This window comes from Paramisgurnus dabryanus, chromosome 24 (genome assembly GCF_030506205.2).
Source record: "Paramisgurnus dabryanus chromosome 24, PD_genome_1.1, whole genome shotgun sequence".
In the NCBI taxonomy this organism is placed as follows: Eukaryota; Metazoa; Chordata; class Actinopteri; order Cypriniformes; family Cobitidae; genus Paramisgurnus; species Paramisgurnus dabryanus.
In genome coordinates, this window is record NC_133360.1 from 29,163,015 (window position 1) to 29,186,476 (window position 23,462).

General features: G+C 38.8%; 1 protein-coding gene and 1 long non-coding RNA gene across 3 annotated transcripts in view; one reads left to right on the plus strand and one right to left on the minus strand.

Annotated features, from left to right (window-relative positions):
• Nucleotides 1-23,462, plus strand: part of dag1 (dystroglycan 1) — a 38,489-nt gene that overhangs the window by 9,027 nt on the left and 6,000 nt on the right. For both annotated transcript variants that reach the window (XM_065259833.1, XM_065259832.2), the window contains exon 2: nucleotides 13,458-13,978. In XM_065259833.1, the coding sequence (XP_065115905.1) occupies nucleotides 13,664-13,978 (315 nt within the window). In that variant the 5' untranslated portion in view covers nucleotides 13,458-13,663. The remainder of the gene's footprint in view (nucleotides 1-13,457; nucleotides 13,979-23,462) is intronic.
• Nucleotides 16,552-18,719, minus strand: LOC135741167 (uncharacterized). Its single transcript, XR_010529356.2, has 3 exons — nucleotides 18,367-18,719; nucleotides 17,424-17,528; nucleotides 16,552-17,159 (listed from the first exon to the last, which is right to left on the minus strand). It is a non-coding gene; the product is annotated as an uncharacterized lncRNA (long non-coding RNA).

Below are 23,462 nucleotides of genomic sequence, written 5' to 3' on the forward strand. Positions count from 1 at the left end.
TAACGGTGTAAAAAAGGTGTAAAACCTGTGGAGTCTGTATGTTTAATGATTACTCAATTTTCATTAAAAAATCCCAATAATTAACTTACCCCATGTCATCCAAGATGTTTATGTCTTTCTTTGTTCAGTTGAAAAAAAAAAAAACATTCCAGGATTTTTCTCTCATTGTACATCAACAGTTCACAGTGTCAATTCAGCATTAAGCCGGGCTTGTAACCCGAGCGTTGCCGGTTCGAGGCTCACGACCGGCAGGTTGCGATTGTGGTGCCCTTGAGCAAGGCACCTTAACCCTAATTGCTCCCCGGGCGCTGCAGGGATAGCTGCCCACTGTTCCGGGTGTTTGTGTGTTCATGACTTGCAGTGCGTGTGTTCACTATTCACTGGATGGGTTAAATGCAGAGGTCACATTCCAAGTATGGGTTACCATACATTGGCAAATACTCACTTCACTCCCTTAAAGGGTCTTATCTAAATAAAAAAAATAGAAATGAACTTTTAAATTGCAACAGTTCACAGTGTCAATTCAGCTGTGTCAATTCAATAGTCTTGCACTAGCCATGTATAAAATGCAGAGGCCTTACGTATTACATAATCACGCCGAAAGGTCGTGCCTACATATGATGGGGGGTGATTAAATTATCTGGATTTTTAAAGTGGAGTATTCATGTAGAGCATTGCATACATGTATGGCAAAGGAAACAAAAGTATAAGGGATTGCATTGAGAGTGTCAACACTGTAAAAATAAGGCATCTCATTTCATACAGTGGGTTAGTTATTTTCTGCATCGCACGCTTTGTAATGCATTCTAGATTGTATGCTTTTAGCATATTACAAAAAGTTCAGGATCACCTGGGGTTGTCATCCAAAGAGTCCCAGTAAAGTGGTTTATTTTTAGTTTTCTCTCATATTTGGCTCTTCAGTGTTTCTTTAATATCTCGGCGCGTTTGATTTATGTGGCTTATATTGCAGAAAATGTTTTCCGCAAGGAAAAACTATGACTTCTCAGTTTCGTAAGTTTTGCAGATATCAGAAGATGTCTCTTCACAGTGTTATCAGTGATTTCGTCCCGTGTTGTGTCTTTGTCCTTAGGGTACAGTTTGAACCTTTTGTAACACATTTTCCCTGCAAGGTTATGTTATTATACGGCCCAAACCACATGTATCCTGGCATCTATGCCACATAGTCAATTAGGTTGTTAATGTCTATTTTGAGCTGTTTATTGACACAGGTCGTTGATCCAAGACACCTAACAGATGTGTTTCTTTTAAACAAGTCAGTTGTTGCGTCTCTAAGGCCATCTGTTTGGGTTTGGGTTAAAAGAATTTCCTACTGTCCTCTGCAGATCTGTGTACTGTTTGGAAGGACAGTGGCGTGGTTTTAATTTGGTTTTGTGCCATTAAAATTGCAGCAAGTGTAAATGGGTTTCTCTGCCGCCAAGCTGTCGCGTTTTCTGGACAAACATTGATCTTCTTTGAAGAGATTTTATCCCTGCTGAACAACATGCACGCGTCAGTAGCGCAGATAAACAGGCCCTTGTGCAGTGGGTTTTATAGACTCCCTTTTCTCAACGGATATACTGGTCGGTGTATGTGCCGAATGCATTGCCGTCCTTTTGAGAGCTGCGCTGTATTCCGACCCCCCTTCGTTTCTGTCACACCTCCCATTCACCCCAACTTGTCCAGATTGGTGTGCCGAACGTGAGTCCCAGCGTTGCATGGTTCACCTCAACACACAAAGGCCTAGCAGCTCATTTACAGATTTTGCAGATCTGCTTTCTCTCTTTGTTAGCCAAGTGCCGTTCAGTCAGGTGCGAGTAAAGTAGGGCCATCTTACAGTTTGATCCATGATATTCTGAAACCTGAATGGGATTCAATGACGACATTCATAAGACCGAATAGTGTCCACGTTAGCTTCGCCTGAATAATGAAGATAGAGTCAGTCACAGATTCGCAACCCTGTTATGTCCTTGAATGGATTTTATTGCCATATCTCCACTAATCTTTTATCATTGGTCGACTTTGTGTATTAATATATATATACATGGCTATTCCTGATTCATTAGGGTGTGTGATTTGGTTGGCCCACCTTTCGGTTCATTGTTCACAAAGCAGTTTTATCTATTTGCTGTTGCCGTGCTGATAACACTTCTCTGGTGTCTGGTGCCCTTTTGATTTGACCTTGTGGAAACTATTTCTGTATGGGTGTTTGTGTTTATAGCCTTGTCAATGATATATAAAAAGGACCTAGTGACCAAAGACAATATCTTTGTTTGGCGGTATTCCAGAAATCTTCCCAGAATGCAATGCATCTCTGCAAATGGCCCTCTGGGGAGAGCCTATTCGTCCACTTTCCTTAAAGTTAACGTGAAATCGAAACAACCCTATTATTGTTATGTTTTTATGTGTCTGTATTTATTGTGAATGATTCGTGGCAATGATTCCCAATTTTCAAGCTGGCTTCAAGAAGTAAGATACAGCAAGCACAGTTTTATGTTGACTTGAAAGGTTAGTTGATTTGTGTTAAACATGGCAATCTAATGAAAGGCTTTTGACGTGGAGTTTGCCAGAGATGGGTGACTTGCCCTACTAATGCATTATAACTATTTAAAACATTAAGTATTTTTGCTGCTTCTGGTTGTCCTTGCAAGAAAAGCACCTGACAAATTAGGTGGCTCCAGATTCTTGAGTGCCCTGCGGTAGGCTGATTCACACCAGGATGGCAGTTTCACATTATCATAGCTAAGTAAAGCTTGTCAAACATAATTATGAAGGTCACCTTGTTCCTACAGGAACTTTTCTCACCCTGCGTGAGTCTTATTGAAAGAAGTGCCATTATTTACACAATTCAAAGACTACAAACTGCATTTTTGTCTCAGTCTCTGGGTCTGAAGAGTTTGATTTGTTTTTCAAGTTCTGTATTGAAATAACTGCCTGCGTCGGGCAAGGAAGATAATTTTGTTAATTGAAGGAGAAATTGGATGACTAGCTATTAAACCTCGGAGAGTGCATTGTATTACCTGGATGTAAAATTGCATCCCGGGGTACTTGCCTTAATTTCCAGTGTCCTAAGCTAAAGGTCCCTAAAATAATGGGAAATGGAAATGCTACTGCAACTTGTAGGGGCTTTTCCTTTCTTAAGGGTTTTCTTTTCTAATTTTTAATTGTTTTGTTGCCTTCACAGAATTGCAGGCAGCCAAGGAGCCTCTTAAGTAAATCACAGTCAAACTCTTCGCAAACCATACTGCCATCAAAGAGAAACAGCTGACGACTGACTTTACTGAGTTTTAATCAACGGGAACATGCGTTCCCATCCGTTTGGGAAAGCGTTGCAATTCCCTAAATTGTTTCTCTTGATTCATTTTAGCTTCATCAAATTAAAAATGCATTAGAGAGGTGTAAAGCACTGCTACCCTTGCCTGTTTTCATATCTCCAAGTGCATAGGCATCAAACACGCATTCCCATGCAACATATCGACTGCAAAACGAGTTACACCATTTTTGCGTGCAGCTATTATCTGAAAGCATTGTTTTTCTTATGCGTGTAGCTTTTTTTATGTGGATGAGTGTAATTGCAACATAATCCATTAAAAAATATTTTTCTGTGCTTTTTGAAACTTGAAACTGAGTTTTTATAATAAGCTTTAAAGACTCCCATTGTTGTAGGTGTGCATGTGGGGTCAGTTTGTCTTCCACACCCTTTTCTCAAGTATCAGGATGTTGTTGGGTCTTCCAGATCATGTTTGGACTACAGGCGTGTGTGGACCTGTGTGTTTGCAAGGGCACTTTCCTTTAAAAGGACCTGGGGTGTGGAGTGGGCCTGCTGATCACTTTTATTATGTTTTGTTTCACTCTGTTGTTTTAATATGGATTTACCCCATACCGTTCTTTCCTGTTGTGCACCACAAAAACTCGCCCACACTCACTCATGCATGCTATGAATTGAATTAAGCTCTGGGACGTAGGGTGGCCATCCACGCGTAAACACAATGGCTTTATGTTTATGCTTTGTGTAAAAACCTGAAGAACGTTGTGAAGCATTTGAGAATGATGCATTGCAGATTGTCAAAAAGGTGATTATTTTTTGTAATAACTTAATTTTTTGCTCAACGTAAAACTGTGGTATTTTTGCTAGAGGTTATCATACCGCCAGAATCTTATACCGGCTCATGCCTACCCATTTGTTGACCAGTGATAAGCGGCTCCAGTTGCACTTAGGAATCTCATTCCAGTTTGCTTTCAAACTTATCTGGCTTAAATGCATTTACTACTTATCCATTAAACAATTTTTTAAAGCTTATCTTAATATGTAAGAGTTTTTGTTGATGTTGTCAAGCAACTTTACATTATGGAAGGTCCATGACATTGAATGATCTAGGCCTAGTTGTTAGCATGTTTGGTTCAGACATGCGATTCTTAAAGAAATTGTTCACCCCAAATTGAAATGCATATAATTTATTTCAGATCTCATTGGTCTTGTGACCAAATATCATATGACAAGTAGTCATAATCATATGACAAGATGTTCTTGTTTGGGTTTGAACTTTGCAAAATAAGCTAAATGTATTTTTTTTCTATATACCAATCATTGCATAAGGCTGTTTTTTTTCTGGTGAACTGTTTTTGTAAGAAAAACTGGTTTGGTTTTAACTCTCTTGCCTGTTTCTACAGAATCCCTTAATATGTATTTTTTATTCAACAAATCAGCATAAAAATATTTGCTTTCAGTTCCTGTAAAATAAACCTAATCCTTGCAATTTAACCCGCATCATTCACCACCTAGCTCGTGTAAACTGCCCGAGTCTGTGCTGCAGTCCAGACTTTCATGTTGTTGCCAGGCCTGGCTTGGTTTTCCAGTTGTGAAAAGGACTTCTTTAACCGGCTTCTATCTTCTTTTCCCTCTTGCCCGGCGGTTGCCATTAATAGAAGGCTCAGCTGTGTCAGAGGAGGGCGGGGAGAAGTACAGTGCGAAGCGGAGAAGGTCAGCTTTGAGCCGACCGGGACTTAGGCAAAAACGAGAAGTCTGATTGGCTCCTGGAGGTGTTCCAGCGGCTGCGGACATCCAGGCTGACTGCTCGCACGAACGCCGTGCTATTGACGGCACCGTATCTGAGTCATTAATCACCGCAGGCAGTCTCTTTAGGGAGAGGCTTGCTCTCTGTTACTCACTCGCCAAATGAGGACTGTGGCTGTAACCTTTGACCCTGCTGAGGGTGCATACCTCACTATAAAGGGAAGAGTACTGTTAAGGGACTCCACTGAACGATACCAGGATAGTGCAAAACGTCAGCGGATGAACATTTGAGTGGCGCCGGAGTGCTTTTGGCATTTGAAGTCGTCGCGTAGCTTACTCACCACCACAGGCTAGAAAGGGCGGAAGAGAATGCAATATGAATCCACTTTTATTATTATTTAATAAGTCATGAATATTGCCTGAAAATTATAATCTGACTAAAGGAGAGGTTGCCTGCAGTTCTCTTTAATTCATTTTTGTAATTTACCATTGACGCAAAATGCCTCAAGTAGTTCCCCCAAGGCAGTTTACTTGACCTGCTTGTTTAAAAGCAATGTGCGTTTGTTAACTTTAGTAAAAATCTTTGAGATCACCTTGCCTGTGGTCATATTCTCATTTCGCTGCTTGAAACGTTCAAACTGAAGATTGTGGACTGAACTTTGTCGGGCTTCACTTTTGAAATCTTTAAATAGGCCTGACGTCACCTTGTCCATGTTAGGTTACTGGGATTTCAGTTGTTGATGTTTATTTATATCAGGTTCTTCAGATCGTGGTTTGAGTTGTCGGTTCATTTATATTTTAAAGCAGTCAGAGCAGAGTTTTGTGCTTTTACTGTGGTAAACATGTTTTATGGCAGTCTTACATTAAATTTTCCAACATATTTTTCTGTTAACAGCAGAAATGCCTTTGCAATCCCCCTTACCAAATCCAGAATATTGTTTATTACAAGAAATTAAGGCTGCACAATTAATCGAAAAAACTAATCTGTATTACAATTACGGGTGAAACGATTACGTTATTGGGCAACACCTCAATTACAGCTGTCAATTTTTGCTAATTTCTGTGCATTTTGGCAGTATGTTCTGGCACCAAATACAGTGGTGAAGTTGATGTGTCCTTTATTTTGGATTTCTTACTATATTCTAGGGGTGGGCGATATGACCAAAATCTTCTATCACGATAGGATTAATTTTATATCATGATAACGATATGTATCACGGTAGAGTTTTTTATGTTTTAATAAGGTTTAAATCTTTAATACCATAGAAATGTTCATAATTCTCACAAAAAACATACAAGCATAGAAAGAAGATAAAAACAAACAAAACTCAAGCTCTCTGAAGATACACAGTCAATAAGAATGATAATAAATAATTATGCATGTATGTATAGGCCTATATATATTTTTATTTAAGGTAGAAAAGTGATTTAATCAGGAGCAGTGAGAGATTTTTTTCTCAATGCTGTTTGATTAACACGAGTGACAGACAGGAGCAAAATTAGGTAACTTCCCCTTTAAGACCAAAGTCCGGATCCAATACACTGTTACACATGCGCTTTCTCTTTTAGCTGTTTACTTTCTCTTAAGACCTTACTGGTCGTGTTTATGATGATGCTTGCAAAGACGGGAATTTTGACGCATATGTGTATTTAAGGCCAATAAAGCGGGAAAAATGCTCACGAGCTTAATAAGCAGAGGTCGCGCGACTTGCGCGCTCCTCACAGACAGACAGAAAGAGCAGCGGTTGCGCGACTTGTCCGCTCCTGACACACAGAAAGAACGCACGCATACAGATCTGTTGTCTGTGTTTCAATGGCTTAAAATAACTTGTTTTAAAACTGCAGTGCTTAAATACGTGTACAAACGTTACGTTTTCGCGACCACACGCACAGGAGCGTGACCTGGGCACGTAACCTCGATAGAAACGATAGTCCAAAATCTCTACCGGTTGACAAATTTCTACCGGTTAATTTTGTCTACCGGTTTATCGCCCACCCCTACTATATTCCATAATTATTTGTTATTTACATTATATTATTTAGTTTTAGATATTTAGAATTAGCTATGCAGCTGCTTTACAGAAATTTATAAAACATTTAAAATATAAATCACAATTACAATTTCAAGGTGAATAATCTCCAATTATGATTTTGCCATAATCGTGCAATCCTACTGCACGGCATTGAAGAAAAATGTGATAACTTGCTAAATGATATGTTAGATGGTATGCAATACAATAATGCTTTAAAGGGACATTCCACTTTTTTGAAAATATGCTAATTTTCCAGCTCCCCTAGATTTAAACATTTGATTCTTACTGTTTTGGAATCCATTCAGCTGATCCCCGGGTCTGGCGTTACCACTTTTAGCATAGCTTAGCATAATCCATTAAATCTGATTAGACCATTAGCATTGCGTTAAAAATAACCAAAGAGTTTTGATATTTTTCCTATTTAAAACTTGAGTCTTCTGTACTAACAAGAAAAATAGTCCCCTACTAAGAAAATAGTCCCCTTGGTTACTTTCAATGGCAGGGGACTATTTTTGGGCAGTCGGTTATATCACTACGCCTGTTGCAAAGTCCTTGATTATTACGCCAGTTTGAGAGTATAGTCCTAACCATATCGGCCTAGAAAATCACAACTTTTAATTTTCTGTTGGTCTTCGTACACAATGTAACTATAGAAGAGTCAAATTTTAAATAGGACAAATATAGAAACTCTTTGGTTATTTTTTTGCGCGATGCTAATGGTCAAATCAGATTCAATGGATTATGCTAAGCTATGCTAAAAGTGCTAGCACCAGACCCGGAGATCAGCTGAATGGATTTCAAAACCGTAAGAATCAAATGTTTAACTCTAGGGAAGCTGGAAATTAGCATATTTTTTAAAATAAGTGGAATGTCCCTTTAAGTTTGTAAAATCAATTTAAACGTATTCAAATTTGATTTAATTATTTATCAAACACACATTTTACATTCATTCTGATCGTTTTTCATTCATCATCTTTCTCGTTTGTCTCTTTTCAAAAACTTTGATTACATAACCTCTGGAACAAGTTTTCAGTTATTGCAAACTATATCAATACGCATATTGTCATATGCAACTCTGTGATATTTCAGTAATTTTACTATATTGTGCAGCCCTACAAGAATGTTTGTTCATTTATTAGTAGTAATGTTGTGACTGTGTTCTGTTTAATAGATGTTTAAATCAGTGAGTCAGATGTTAACATGGAAGTTATTCTGGCTGATTTAGCAATTAATTTGTTCAATAATGAATGGTTTGTGAGACTTTTACACTTCATTGAAAATCCAGGTCTTTACAGTAACTTGCTCTCAAATCGGACTGCACCCGCCGCACTTTGTGTTTACTTTAGTGTGCAGTCAGCAATCACAATAGTGAGACGTGTTGTCTGTTTAATGTCTTTGTATTATTTCATGGTACCCGGCCTTTATCTCATCAAATTAAATTCAAACTGCAGAGCCACAACTCGGTTAGAATATAATTGCTTTTGCTATGGTGCTGTAGATTCGGCAGTGACGCATGGCAATGTATTCATGAAACTGCTCCAAGTTAGGATAGGAAAAGCGGGTGTGCAGGACTAGTTTACCTAGTTGGAGAGGAGTAAAATATTAACTATATTTTCCAAAGAAAAACACTCAAAATTCAAAGTACTAGGTTAATGAAGTCATTTTTTTTGTGGTATACCAGATGATGAAATTGTGCTGTGCACTATTCCAGCAAGAAACCTTGGTTCATTTTTCAAAGGTGAAGGGTGTGGGTAAACAATGGCGACTTGCTTCGACTGGAACGCGTGACTCAAAGCCTTTTATAATCTTGTCCAATAGCACAGGCCCCCGGAGGGTGATGGACAAGGCAAGTCACCATGGTACCGGGGCAAAGGGCACGCTCCCGCCTTACCAAATCCACTGCATTCTGCAAAATGATTACTGCTTGCCCTCTCCCCCAACCTACATACATCCCTGTCAAATTCTAATCTCCCAAAGCATCCAATGGACTGTTTCAGAGCCCATACACAATGGCCCTCTGTAGTTGTGCTGGCATATAGGGGCTTTCAAGATTCTCTTTTTTTTTCCACCGATGAAATGATTTTCATTCCCTCTTTAGAACTGTGGAATCAGAAAGGTTCATTTCAAAGGCTTTTCGGGTCAGGTTTGACTGCTGAAAGGGCCCGAGTGTACCGCCGGTAAGCCTGGCGGCAGGGTTCCTGTGACCAATGCAGCGTCTTGTGTCGGCCTGATCAAGGTAGGAATGCTGTGATAGGTGTTTTTTTCCACCTTTTTGTGAGTGGCCCTCCATTCCTGAGAACTGAAAGGGCGTCTTTATCCGTGACCGGAGATGAGGTTTAAGTTCTCTCATGTACCTGCCAGTTCCATCAGGCTCTTTGTGAACGCTCAACAGTGGGACTGTAGTGGAAAAGCATGGAGGGTCATGTCACCGACAGGCCATACCTGTCAACTTCAATGATCTGCGATAAGACTTCAGGCATTCTGCAGACCTCCAGGCTAAGCCACCTTAAAAAAAGGGGGTTTGCAGAAGACAGTGGAGTCGTCATCTTTAGTCTTAAAAAAAAAAATATTTAACACTGTTTGGCCTACATATTTGGCTGGTTTTGTAATGTTTAAAGAGCAAGATTTAGTTTCACTTGAGAAGGTCCAGGTGCTTCAATGTTAACCTTTGAAATCATCATATTGCTTTGCAACCCTGATCATAGTGCATGGGTTATAAGAAGCATTTGTTTGTCAATCAGACTACATCGGTTGTGCTTTATATTTATTTTTGCGTGCAATGTATGTTGATTGTGATCCTGATGGATTGATGATTAGTTCTTCTAATTGAATGGTGCGACTTCTATCGTCAGAGTGCCCATGTTGAGCATTGCACTGTCCCATATCAGTAATAGCAGTGCAGAAACTAACTTGTTATTATATGCAATATCTTTGATGTAACCCACTCCTAGCTACAAAGACAGACAATTTCTTTGGAATAATGAGCACAAATAATTCACAATAAGACTTGCAACATAAATTAAAGTCAGTAGTGTACGCTTTGATTTTGTGACTTTGGTATCTGAAACTGGGAAAACAGACCTTTTTCTCCTATTAAAATCTGAGTAGCAATATTTTGGCAGATTTATTTATTCGCTTGGGGCAGTGAAGTACATCAGCAGCTCTGTGATGAGTTCTCGGCTTGCATAATAAAAGTTTCTTTTTAAACCCAACAATTCAAGACTCTTTCTGAATAAAGTCTGCGGAACTTAGCTTGAGAGCCATACCAATTTAAGGTGGTCACTAAATCCCAACGACTCTGTCTGTGGTGACTTGAAATGAATAGCTGAATGGATCGAATTTAGATTTGCTTTTATCTGAAAATCTTTAGAGGAACCGGCCCAGGTGATTGTCAGCCTTTGATGATCCTTGGCTTGAAAACTGTTGAGCAAGTCTCTGATGTTTTGTTATCCATTCTTAGAGATTTCAGCTGTACATTACTTTTCTCGACAGGGTCAGAAACCCAAAAACACACCTTATGAGTGTTTTTCAACCATAGGATGTTTTTGTTTTCTGTAGTAATTCTGTTTTTCCATTGACCATGTGTGTTTAATTTTCTTTCGGTGTCTTTTTTAACAATTCAAGACTCTGTTTTGTCAGCGTCTGGATGAGAAGGCAAATAAACCCAGCTTGGAAAACAGACGTTGATTGTTTGATCATTGTTGTAGGAATAACCTTCCCGCTGGTTTTTAGTATGAAACGCCAACGGATAGCTGGGTGAGTCCTACCTATAATGTTGACGTTTCCTACAAAGATGTTCCTCTGAAGAAGCCACTCGTGAGCCCCTGCTAGAGACGGAGAGCGTGAGAGACCGCCTGAGCTTTCTTGTATCCGTTCATGGGTTGACTCTATAGAGAGGTTCTCTGGGGAAATCATCTGCCATTGTATGCTGCTGCTCCCTCTTCACATGCATAAGATCTGCAGCCCACCCTGCACTAAACCCCATCCCTTTTTCACTGCATGCTTTCTCCTCCTCATCCTCTCTGAATGAAAGACTGCATGAATAACAAACCCCTAGAGTGTATAGAGAGCCCCCCATGAGACAATTCAGATGGTACGCATTCCTCTGAAGTGTTTGAACCGACTGGTCGTTCTGGACTGACCCCTGCTTTCAACCAATTTCTTTTGTGTCTTATGGAGCCATTTGGTCTTTCTGTACTTTTTATACATGTGTACTTTTTATAGCGTATCTATATACATTTGATTAGGTTTTCTTAAAATTGAGAACAAATACAAATCAAAGTTTTGCAACCTGTACCACACTGCAAAAAATGACTTTCTTAGTATTTTTGTCTTGTTTTCAGTAGAAATATCTAAAAATTCTTAAATCAAGATGTATTTTCTTAATGAGCAAAATGACCTAAGAAAATAATACTAGTGTTTAGACAAAAAAATATACAATTTAAGTGAATTCGTGCTTAAAACAAGCAAAATTATCTGCCAATGGGGTGAGAAAATTTTACTTAAATTAAGTGTTTAAGAAAAAAGAAATCTTATTTCACTTTTTTTTCTCACCCCATTGGCAGTTAATTTTGCTTGTTTTAAGGACAATTTCACTTAAATTGTATATTATTTGTCTTAAAACTAGACTTATTTACTTAGGTCATTTGGCTCATCAAGAAAAGCATCTTAATTTAAGAATTTTTAGATATTTCTACTGAAAACAAGACAAAAATACTAAGGTAGAAAGTCATGTTGTGCAGTGCACAAGCAATTTAAACACATATTTATACAGTACTTAAATTTATCAGACCACCTGTCCATTTGTCTCAAAGATCATCCAGCATTTTAAAGTTCTTTAATGTGGACCCTTTCCTTTCAGAGAGTTGACGATGTTTTAACGTTTTGAATCGTAACTATTTAAATTACCGTTTTTATACCTGAATTTGAGTCGGCACATTCAACTTCTCTCAGAAGTCAGAAATGAATCAAACATAACATTCAACTATTAAAATGTATTTTTCTATTAAGACTAAGTAAATTACTGTAATTGGGCATCTATATAAAAAATAATAAAGGGCTTTACTATTTTTCCTCTGTAAAACAGTAAATTTGAAAATTCATAGATAACAATAATAATAATAATTATATTTTAGCATTAGAAATTGTAACTAAAGAGCTAACGCATACTGGTGGATTAACCATTATGTAAGAAATAATTGACGACGGACTGTTGAATTATTCAAAATTAGTGCACACCCAAGGTGGCGTTAGGGGCGGTTCACATTTTGCATTTAAAACTGCGAGGAAAACGCGACCATCCGTTGGTTCTTGTCACATGACCTGTGGTGCTCTTGCGGCATTCTGAAAAGTTGAAATGTTGTTAACTCTATTTGGTGCGGGCGCACATGGAAAAAACGAGTGCGTCGCACCACATTCGCGGAGCGACCATGTCGCTTTCATTATAAGCGCGCGTACCGTGCGCCCACATTTGAAATGACGAACTTGAGTGCGCAAAAGACGCGAAATGTGTAACGCCCCTTATACCGCAGGTGTGCATTATTTTCAAATAATTCAAAGTACCGTTGTCAGATATTCTGCTTATACCACGGTTACCACAGACATTGCTCTGATGGTTATTTTAAGATATTTGACAAAGTCAAATTATAAAAAAAAATTGTAGACTTCATGTTGCTTCATGGACAAGATAAAACGGGTATTAGACACATCAGACTTTACCACATAGCCTTTATAGCCTCCTGTATAGCTCATTATAGAGCATTGCGTAAGCAGCACAAAAGGTGATGGGTTCAAACCCAGGGAACACACATACTGACAAAAATGTTAAGTTTGTATTCACTGTCACTTTGGATAAAAGCATCTGGCAAATACATTAATGTAAACTATGTACATTTGGGTATTAAAAAAATACTTTTCATAATATTCTCTATTTTTGTAATGGTTGCTATGAAAATGTTAGTAGGACAAGTAAAAGTCATATCTATTGGTCAAGCCTGCAGGAAAAATTCCAGACAAAAAGACATAGAGAAAGCTACGGTATGTCAGGAGAAAAGCAAGAGAAAGCTGTGAATGGTAATCAGATTAGTCTTGATCCACCTTTTTGTGTGTGTGTGTGTGTGTGTGTGTGTGTGTGTGTGTGTGTGTGTGTGTGTGTGTGTGTGTGTGTGTGTGTGTGTGTGTGTGTGTGTGTGTGTGTGTGTGTGTGTGTGTGTTTCACACTGGTTTCTTACCCACACACACACACACATTGACGCTGTCAGGGACCAAAAAAATAAGATCTGGTTTATGCCATTAACTTAAAAGTGATTTACGGTTCTGTTGTGATACGTCACAGATGACTCTGTCGGGCAGTCATCTTGTTTGGCTATTTAAATGCTTGCTAATGAATTCCTCTTTTCTCTTTCTCACCACAGGTCTTCGAGGCAGCCCTTAAACCATGGGATTTCAGATCTACTGAGGGCACTTTCACAAAAGGAGGGAAGAGGGGCCGACATCCAGAACAAAACGAAAGGATTGAGGTTTTGAAAAGAGGATCAGTACTTTCGGACACAGCGGGGTGCATGCTGGCCCCTCAACTGGACGACCTCTTTTGTGCGAGAGAGAGAAAATAAAAGCAGGCATGCGCAATAAACTCAGAAGGTTCCGGGACGTGGACCGCCCCATGCTGGGGGACAGGACCGATTTGGTGCTTTTGACTGTATTGGTGCTTTTGGTAGCGGATGTACGGGCATCCTGGGACCAGAACCCTGTGGAGGTTCTCGGTGATGTGGGGCAGCTCGAGGCATCTATGCACTCCTCCGTGCTGTCGGACCTTCGTGAGGCGGAAGCGGCCATGTCGCAGCCCAGCGGCTTGCCGGATTCCTCGGCAGTGGTGGGCAGGGTTTTCCAAATGCAGGTGCCCATCAAAGCCAAGGACTCTAAGAGCAAAATGAAGGTGAGAGACGCTTCTTTCAAAGCACATGGGTTTCTGAAATGTCTTGCAAATGTATGCAAACAAATTTGTCTTCTAGTACCCAGCGGCTCGTCCCTGGTATATCAGATAGGGCCGCATCTACACTCCCCAGCCAGTTTATTCAGTCTGTGTGAGATGATTTGACTTTGCCCCAAGCACTGCTAAAATCTTATTCTCATACGCTTTCCTTATGACTGATGGAGCATAAAATGTGGTGGTCCCTGTAATTCTGCAATACTACTTGCAAACACGTGGCCAGCATGCATGATGGGACAGAGCTGCAGTGAGACGCATACACGGATGCATTGCATTTAGATCAACTTGATGTACATGCGTACGTGCATGTATTTGTTTGTTTATCCTGCCAGGACATTATTTGATGTGTAAAACAGTGTTGTTTTTGTTAAAAACGGTTAAAAATACAATGCTGGAATGACCAGGTGTCTTTTGCTGACCACCCAGCAATTGCTTTTACTCACCAGTCCATGTTAGCTGTTGTTAAAAGCATGACCCCTGCCCTTTTCTGTTCATTGTGTTCTTCTGTCCCGTCTCAATGTTGGGCGGTTCTCCCAGGCCCGCTGTGTAATCCTACATTCACTGGATCATTTCTGCCCTGTCAAGCGCATTTTTAAGTTGCAACCACAAGCCCCTTTGTGCACTTTCGGAAAATGTGTCTTGACAGCTGTGCCAAAGAATCTAACGCCCAGCAGTTAAAGCTGCCCACAGCTGTTCCCTTCTATAACCATTCAGACCTGTCCGGACCAATAGCCCACAATGAATTTCGTCTTTCACACTTTAACTCCGTTTAGACTCAACTTTGCTAACTATAAATAATTTTGTGCTCTCAGAAGCTACCGCGAAAGCTATGAATTATGCTTACAACGGCAAGGATTTTTTTAAATAAACTAGCGCTGCGTCTGAAATTGCATACTGTGACAGTAGGTATGAATTCGATGACGTACCCACTCATTGACCGTTAAAACTGAAGGTACGAATATGGATAGTATGAAAAGGCCTGTCACAATGATTAAATAATCGTATTATTGCTAATGATTTCAGATCACCGCAATGATTGCATATCTCTCTAAAAACACAAGGGGGAGCTGCAGCGCCTGTATAAACAAGACCGTATTAGATGCCGCTCCTTGACTGACAATGTAACGCAATACATTGCAAAGCCATTTAATACAATGGAAAAACAGCATTTAAAGAAATGTATGAATTGGCAGGTAAAACATACATTTACAAAACAGAAATTCCAAATTTAGGGAAGTATTTTTTTTTTCAGTTTTTAAAAGATAAAGTCATTAAATAATTACTTTTAAATATATGTTATGTGTATGAATCAGTCCTTCCAAAAAAACGTGGAGTTTTTTAGTGATTGTTGCGGGCAAAAATCCTTGATCTTGCGGACAGTTTTCTTGAAAAATGCGATGGAATATGCGGGGTATTTATGCAATTTTATACAATGAAATTGCGTGAACTTGTAAAAACTGCGGGAAATTGCAAAAACTGTTTTGCATCTTTTGCAGCTTTTCAATGATGTTCAGGTGTGTAAAGAGAATGCAACACGAAAATGCGGGAATTATGAAATCAAGCAAGCCCCGCATATTTTGCGCACGAAAATCTGCAATTTATGCTGCGAAAGTGTGCCGTATTTGAAAAAATATGCGGACTTCGGCTGATTATGCGTTGAATCATGCGATCGCATAATCGCATTTTTCTGGCGGGACTGATTAATATTTACTGCCAGGTAAACCTTGCAAAATATTTAATTTAAATAATCACAACAATGTGTGAAAATTATTTCATGATCAAACAAAATATTTATGAGAATTAAATGTCAAAGCAATAAAACACGGGCGATTAATTGTTATAATTATAATTTAATTTATTAGACAATTAACCGTCAGCCACATAATTGTGACAGCACTAAGTATGAATGAATTTAGACGAACTACATCCAACATGTTGATGCATCACTTGACATACGTCGCCATAACAAAAAGTTACTTGTTTAACGTCTTTTCAGTTAACGACTGTTAACTTGTCTAAACAAGGGACAGCTGTTTAATATATGTATTTGCATTTGAATAGAGTTGCGTCACCGCACACAGGATAGTAAAGTAGTTTAGGATAGTTAATCATTGAATAAACACTTCGGGATCCTGCCAGAAGCAGTAGGTCATCCAGGTACTGTTTTTCGAATACTATATATTCGGACATTCTACTCGCCATGCCTACTACTTTTTGCCTACTATAAAATATGGAAGTAGGCAGTTTAGGACGCAGAGTAGGTTTTTATTTTTTCAGCAGAAAATGTGAGTTAGTGCCATGTTGTTGTGATTTCGTGCCAGGGTGTTGCTATGAGGTTAAGTTGTTCCAGGTCATATTTATCGTATGCTCTTTATAGGTGGTAATTATCGTCCATAGTCCAAAAAGCCTTCTTAAAAGTCTTCGGGTTGCTATTCTGGTAGCTTAAAATATTATGATAGTATTATATCATTTGGTTTGTTTGTACATTTAGGTTTTAAGACCCTGAATGTGTACACACTGTAAAAAATTTCACTGTTAAATTACAGTAATATACTGGCAGCTAGATTTGCCAGCATATAGTTGTAATTTTACAGATTACCTACTGTAATTTACAACAACAGTTTTTTACTGTACAAATATTACGAGACAGTACTGTAAAAAAAGGGAGCTGCACAGTATAATACTGTCAGATGTTTGGATGCATTATACTGTTATTTTAGGGTTCCTGCTGTTATTTATACTGTAGAATGTGATTTTTCTAGCATTGTTAAAATGTAATTTTAAAATAAACACTTAAAATTGCTTGCAAAAAAATTCTCAAACAAAGGATGATGATAAAACACTGTTTTTATTAAATATAACAAAATTCAGTGCATTCTTAAATGTCAGTTTCTGCCTCACTAATGAGACTGGTCTGAATAAAACATAATGCTGTGATGTCACATAAATATCACAACACTGCAGAATACAATGTGAAAGCCACTCAAAGTCCATGAAGTTTTTGATGAGGGTGGTCACATGGGGATTAACAGTTGCTGCGTTTTTCTGGACAAGCTTTCCTGTCTTCTCGGACACCTTCACCTGCCTGGCTTTTGTTCACCTCTTAGGGTTCACACCAATTAAGCATCTACAAAGTACAATGAGAGAAGTAAAGATTAATTGCAATGAAGACAGATAAAACCAACTGCATTCACAGTATAAATATTCTGGTTGTTGCCATTCTGGCAGTAATGAGAGAGAAATACCCAGTGTTATGTCTATATGCACATGCTAGCTTAAACTTCGACTTACTATTTAAAAGACCTAATGCAATTAAAGTCAATTTACAAAAAAGAAAGAGACACTAATTTAACGCAATGTGACATTCTTGAACAGCTAGTAGAGGATTTACCTTTGAACAAACTCCAGTGTCCTCGCAGCTTCATCTTGCCTTCACAGATGATGATGTTTTCACTGCTGATCATCCAACCTCCAAATGTTACTTCATCACCAGCAACTGATGCAGACAACAATTATAGTTAATGTCCCAAAAAACTATCAGATATTATACTGCTACAAATCCATTACTTAGAAAAGCTAATGATATTAATTACAGAAAGAGATTTTTTAGACAGACTGAAAGACTTTTCTATAGGCCTACTGTTTTATTGTTTTATACTCCATACCTTAGTGTTACACTTACCCAGCAGTATCAGCCTTGGACTAGCTGTTTTCAATATTTTACTATGTTCTTACCTCAACTTAGACGAATTAATACAGCCCTATCTTTTTTCAATGCGTGCACTTCATCTTTTACAGTGCCTCGTGAATGTAGCGTTTAGCCTAGCCCCAATCATTCCAATGGCTCCAAACAAAAGTTTTATTTTGTGCCTAACTTACTTGTGTAACTACTCATGTAACAGTCTTTAAATAGGGAAAACATGCAAGTGTTTGGTGGCTTCTAAATTCATCCCTGTTTGGAGCCATAGGAATGAATGGGACTAGGCTAAATGTTAACACATTCACGAGGCGCTGTACAAAGATTAAAAGTGCACACATTGAAAAAAGATACAAACAAATGGTGAAACAGAGCCCAATCCCTCATGTAGATTTAAAAAAAATATCAATAGATAATCGCACATCAGTCAGACATTTGATTAGATTGCAAATTAACATTAGCATCTTTATTTGTATTTAACCTATATAGCTAGTTGCCAATTCGTTTAACAATCTGCCCTAAATATGTCAAAATCAAATAAATCGTTTTTAGAAATATTTCAAAAATAAGCAAATATATATAACATTTTGTCAATTATTTCACTTAGAAACACAGACTCTGTTCAGTTTGTGCTTACCTTGATATACAGGCGAGGAGTAAAAAACAAGTGAATTCGTCGTCCGTCTCAGTGCTGGTAGGGTCACAATCGGAGTGAAAATGGATAGACAGTCTCTAATTCTGCTTCCTTCTCGTATAATAAAATGCAGAAAAACAGTGTAGTTAAATCAGTTTTACTCATGGTTGCAGATGAGCTCGTCACATGTCTGACATGCCTGACCAAACCAAAAAATACTGTATTATCCCGTAAGACTGAACAGGAGCTTGCTGTTATTATTTTGTTTGTCATATTAATGTTTATTTACAGTATTCAACTGTATTTATGAGAAACGGTAAATTACTGTCCAAAATTCCCCGTTTTTTTACAGCAATTTTTTACAGTGCAGTAATGATGCTTGGCAAACCCCACTAAGCTAAACTTCACGTTTTATTGCTTAATATGAATCCTGCATTTTACAAGCGTTTCTAATGGGCATAGTTTGGGGTGGTTTTAAAAACTTGGCACATAATAATCTTGTTGAGTCAGTCAAGTTTTTGGTTTTGTTCACACCACGCACATCACTACGATTTCCACGAAACACTCGGACCTCAGATATTCGTAAATAACTGGCTGTGCAAAAGACCCTTTAAAGTCACTGACCTACTTTATGCTTTTACATTTCTTGCTACGTTTTTATCAAAAGGAACGGAGAGGATACACTTAAAAGAGAAAAGCAAAGCTCATCTTAAAAACACCACCCCCCTGTCCAGTTTTGAGCATAAATAGGCTCTAGTCTTAAACGTCAAAGCCAACAGACTAACGCTGAAGCATCTCTGGAGTTATAATAAATAGAGGCAGATGTTTCTGTTGCCGCTAATGTCGTCTCTGTTTGAACAAGAGAATCAGTGAGCGTCTCTCTCCCTCTCTCTATATATGCCTTTTATTTCCCTGAATTCCTCTCCCGCTCGTCCGTGACGGTAGGAATCTTCGTCTTCTCCTGCCCCTCCCTTTTTTTCAGCACACAGACTGGCACTGAAACCTAATTAGCTTCGGCAGCGAGGCAATGGAAAAGTCGTATTCCTGCAGCCGATAATAAAACGGCTTCGGAAATTTGGACTCACTTTATGTTGATGTGCAGATGTAAGTAGCTCGACATAGCTCTCATATTTGCTTTTTATTTTTTACGAAATGGTCTGCATAGCAACCAGCTTTTCTTGGGGTAGTGCCGTCACGAAAGAGGATTACTTTGCCGCACCACTGGCCATTTCCCGAGTCTCCACATGGCTGTCATTTTCTGAAACAAGGTCCTGTCACAGTTTAGTTTGGTCGTGAAACAAAGGGTACAAAACGCAGATTGTGTGAATGAATCGACCTGCTGTGCGCTTTGGTTTATGTCCACTAGAGGGCAGTAAGGGGTTGACTAGTTAAGTGTCCTTGACTGTTCTCCTTGTAATTGTTTCAGGAAATGGAGCTCTGAGGATTTGCGCCGTTACTCTTTATGCATTTTATCGATCCCTTTTTCTTTGCCACCCTTATTTTGCTAAACTTACTCTATAGGCCCCCGTGTTAAATTCAAATGCATACACCAAAAGTCCACCTGTCTGGATGACGCAGCGGTCCGAGCAGCTGTAATTTTGTCCCAATAACAATCCAAGATAAGAACACTGCTTGCCATTCATGAGTTTTATCTTTTCCGGCAAAATATATTTTCCCCGTCCTGCACATTGACAGATATTTTTTCCGTTCATGCTTGTTCCACAGCATGGATCAAAAGCTGACATCGCCTTCTCGTCGAATAGCAATTTAAAGTTTTATTATAAACAAACAGCAGCTCTCCCGCTGAGCCTTTATTCGGTTTTCTTTCACTCCGAAAAATGTCAGCACATAGAATTGGCATTCATTTGATAACTTTCATTTACCAAGATGAAAGTAGTGGAAATGGGCTGCCGTCAGCCACTTGAAGTCTGTTTTGATTTCGCAGATGCACCTTTCACAAATCTCTCTCTCGGGCGACCTGAACACACCCCACATTTTCCTAGTAATTTTCGGCTAAGAAATGGGTCACGTTCCATAGTCCGCTCAAAACGGCCTGCGGTTTTCCCTAGGTAAAAGTGGGTTATTTTCAAAGATTTGTCAAAATTAGAAATCCAAATGCAGCACTCCTCATGTATAGCCACGATGGAGTTGCATTCATTTTTTAAGCATGGGAAGACTTTATTTCTTGTAAACATCTGCCTGGCCAAACTAAAGCTCTTCCTCTTCAAATTTTCCAAGCCAGTTCACTCCCTCTTGCCTTTGTCTCTTTTCCTCTCTCTTAATATCACAAAGACATGCCTGAGCCTACTCCTTCAGAACTGTGAATCTTATCTTTTCAGCTGTCTTCATAACCCAACAATGGGATCTTTTCTTCTGGCAGTCTCCCCCGCAAGTGTGCCTTAACAATGGGCGGCTTTATTCGCCCCACGACAAAGTGAGTTTCGATTCATCCATGTAATTCCTTCATTTCAGGGAGGAAAAGTTTATTCTTCTCATTAGACCACCTTAGATTTTAATATTACAATCATATTACATGAATTAGAGGTCGTAAGGTTTGTTAAATTAGACACAAGCTTGTTTTTGGGGATCTGGAGAAGAAATATCTCTAATTTACCTGTACATGGCATTCGGTTTCATCCTAACAGGCTTGTATGTAACTCCCTGACTAACTAAATCCTCCTTTGCCTTTTCATTCTGTAGTTAAGTTATGATAAACATGCCTTCGGTGCAAGTTATACCGTCTTTAGTGTGGGTTGTATGAATCATCACTATGGAAACTGTGTGGTTTCCTAAATGTCAGTGTGTGTGGCTGTGTGGTTTTTTTCATTCCGATGATCCTGTTTTAGTCAAAGGGCATCGTTGAGGACTTGGTGTAACCCATTTTGTACTAAATTTAGGCTTAAAGTGGCAGCATGCCATCACTGGCATATTACTTGTTTTAGGGGTTGTATCAGTTACACAGTATTTAAGGTGTTTTATGACACATCCTGAAGTGGTGTTTGGTAATAGCACTGTAAAACATGAGCTATAGATTCAGATTCTGTATTTTAAGGCAACGTTTCACCCTAATCTCTTTGCAAACCTTTATTTTCAGTTTTGTAGGAATAAAAGGACAAACAAATCTACTATTAAAAACAAATGTTATAAAATGGCCTTAGACTTGAAATATAGCATCAAGGCGGCATTCATTTTAAAATTATTACTTTTTCCTCTTCATTCTTATTTGCATTTTTGCATTTTAGACTAGTGTGATATTGGTTAAATATTGCAATATATCGTATGCATTAAACATTTTAACAAATGGCTATTTTTTATCTCAGTAGTCACCTTGGTTTTTTATAAACCTTACACGTCTAACACATTTTTGCATACTTTATTAAAATATGCAGACATTGAGACTTGAAAACTACTGTTGATTTCGATGTGTATAATATTTATAATATATAAATTTATATATATTTAAAAAAAAATGTGTATTTGTCAAAAAATTTTGAATGGCTTCAAAGGGGACATTTCACAAGACTGTAAGATGTCAAATAAATCTTTCATGTCCCCAGAGTATGTATAAGAAGTTGTAGCTCAAAATACCATTTAGATAATTCATTATAACATGTTAAATTTGTATGTGTCCTCCTTAAATGCAAATCAGCTGATCTCCTCACTAAATCTCAGTGCTGTGGTTGGATAGTGCAGATTAAGGGGCGGTATTACTATAATAAGATGACCATTCTGACATCACAAGGGGAGACCAATTTCAATTAGCTATTTTTTTCACTTTTTTGCAGAGAATGGTTTACCAAAACTAAGGGCGCACTCACACTATCCAAACCAAACCGCGCTCAGGTGCGTTTGACCCCCAAAGCCTGGCTTGTTTGACTAGTGTGATCGCTCTGCGCGGATTGGTTAATCGCGCCGCGGCCAGGTTGCAGAGGTGGGCGGGAGTGCGGTTCAAAAAGGTGAAGACGTCAGTTGCGCGACCACTCACGTTTATCTGCCTCCGTAAAAACCTTTTGATGCGAGCAGCGGGGTTACGTCAATGTCCGAGCTGCACACGTGACAGATCAACTAAGCAATATGATGACATGTGAGAGGGCTGTCTGTAATCACGCACCAAACGACTCCAAATAAAAAACAGAGACGCATCTTAATGACGAAAGCGCGCCCGGACTCGGATCGATAAAAAGTACAGTGTGAGTGTGTGCATCTGGGGGAGTAGGGAGGGGCGACAATCGCGTTGGGGCATGGTTTGGTTTGGATAATGTGATTGTTTTCGTCTCAAGATGCACACCAGTAATATGTAAAGAAATGTCAAGGCAGCTCAAACAATGCATTTTAGTCTGGGACTAGGATGAGCCCTGTCTGGGATACCACCCATTGGAGTACAGTACACCTGTTGTATGAGCTACTTTTATTGTGCGTTTTATTTTTCCTTGTTCGCTTTTATTGTATAGAAACAACCCCCTTGCATATCCTGCATTAAGTGATCCATGAAGGAATAACTTTTGGAAAACAACATGACGGAGTAAAAGTCAAACTTTCTATTTTGTGTGAAGCCTTAAAATACTGCAGTTCTTTGCAAGTCGCGTACCATTTGAAGTGCAGCAATGTTGGTGTTTTAAGCACACTATCAATCAACAGGACTACGGATCAGACTATAATTAGACTCCCACTTGAAATATTAACATCTCTCGAACCTATCAAATAGGTTCACGATCAAATGTGCACGCATGCTCTGACTGGCTGATGAGACCATAAAAAGCAGCAGAGGGAAAGGTGTGGTGGATTTTCTGAAACCTTTGAAGCCCGTCAATTTAAATATAAAGCCCATCTGTTAATGTCCCATTCCCTTAGTGACAACTGTGTACTGGTTAGAATTTTATTTGACCTAACCACTGAGCACAATGTCAGAAAGATGACATTGAAGTGACTTTAGACTAACGCTGACAGCTCTTAACGGTTTAATCAATTAAAAAGTCATACATGTTCAGAATAACGCAAGTAAATGGGTTAAAGAGTAGTACAGTTTAGTTTTCGGGTGAACCATCCATTTATGGGCCCTGAAGCAAATGATGTATATCTGTACTTGTAAAGAGGCTTGT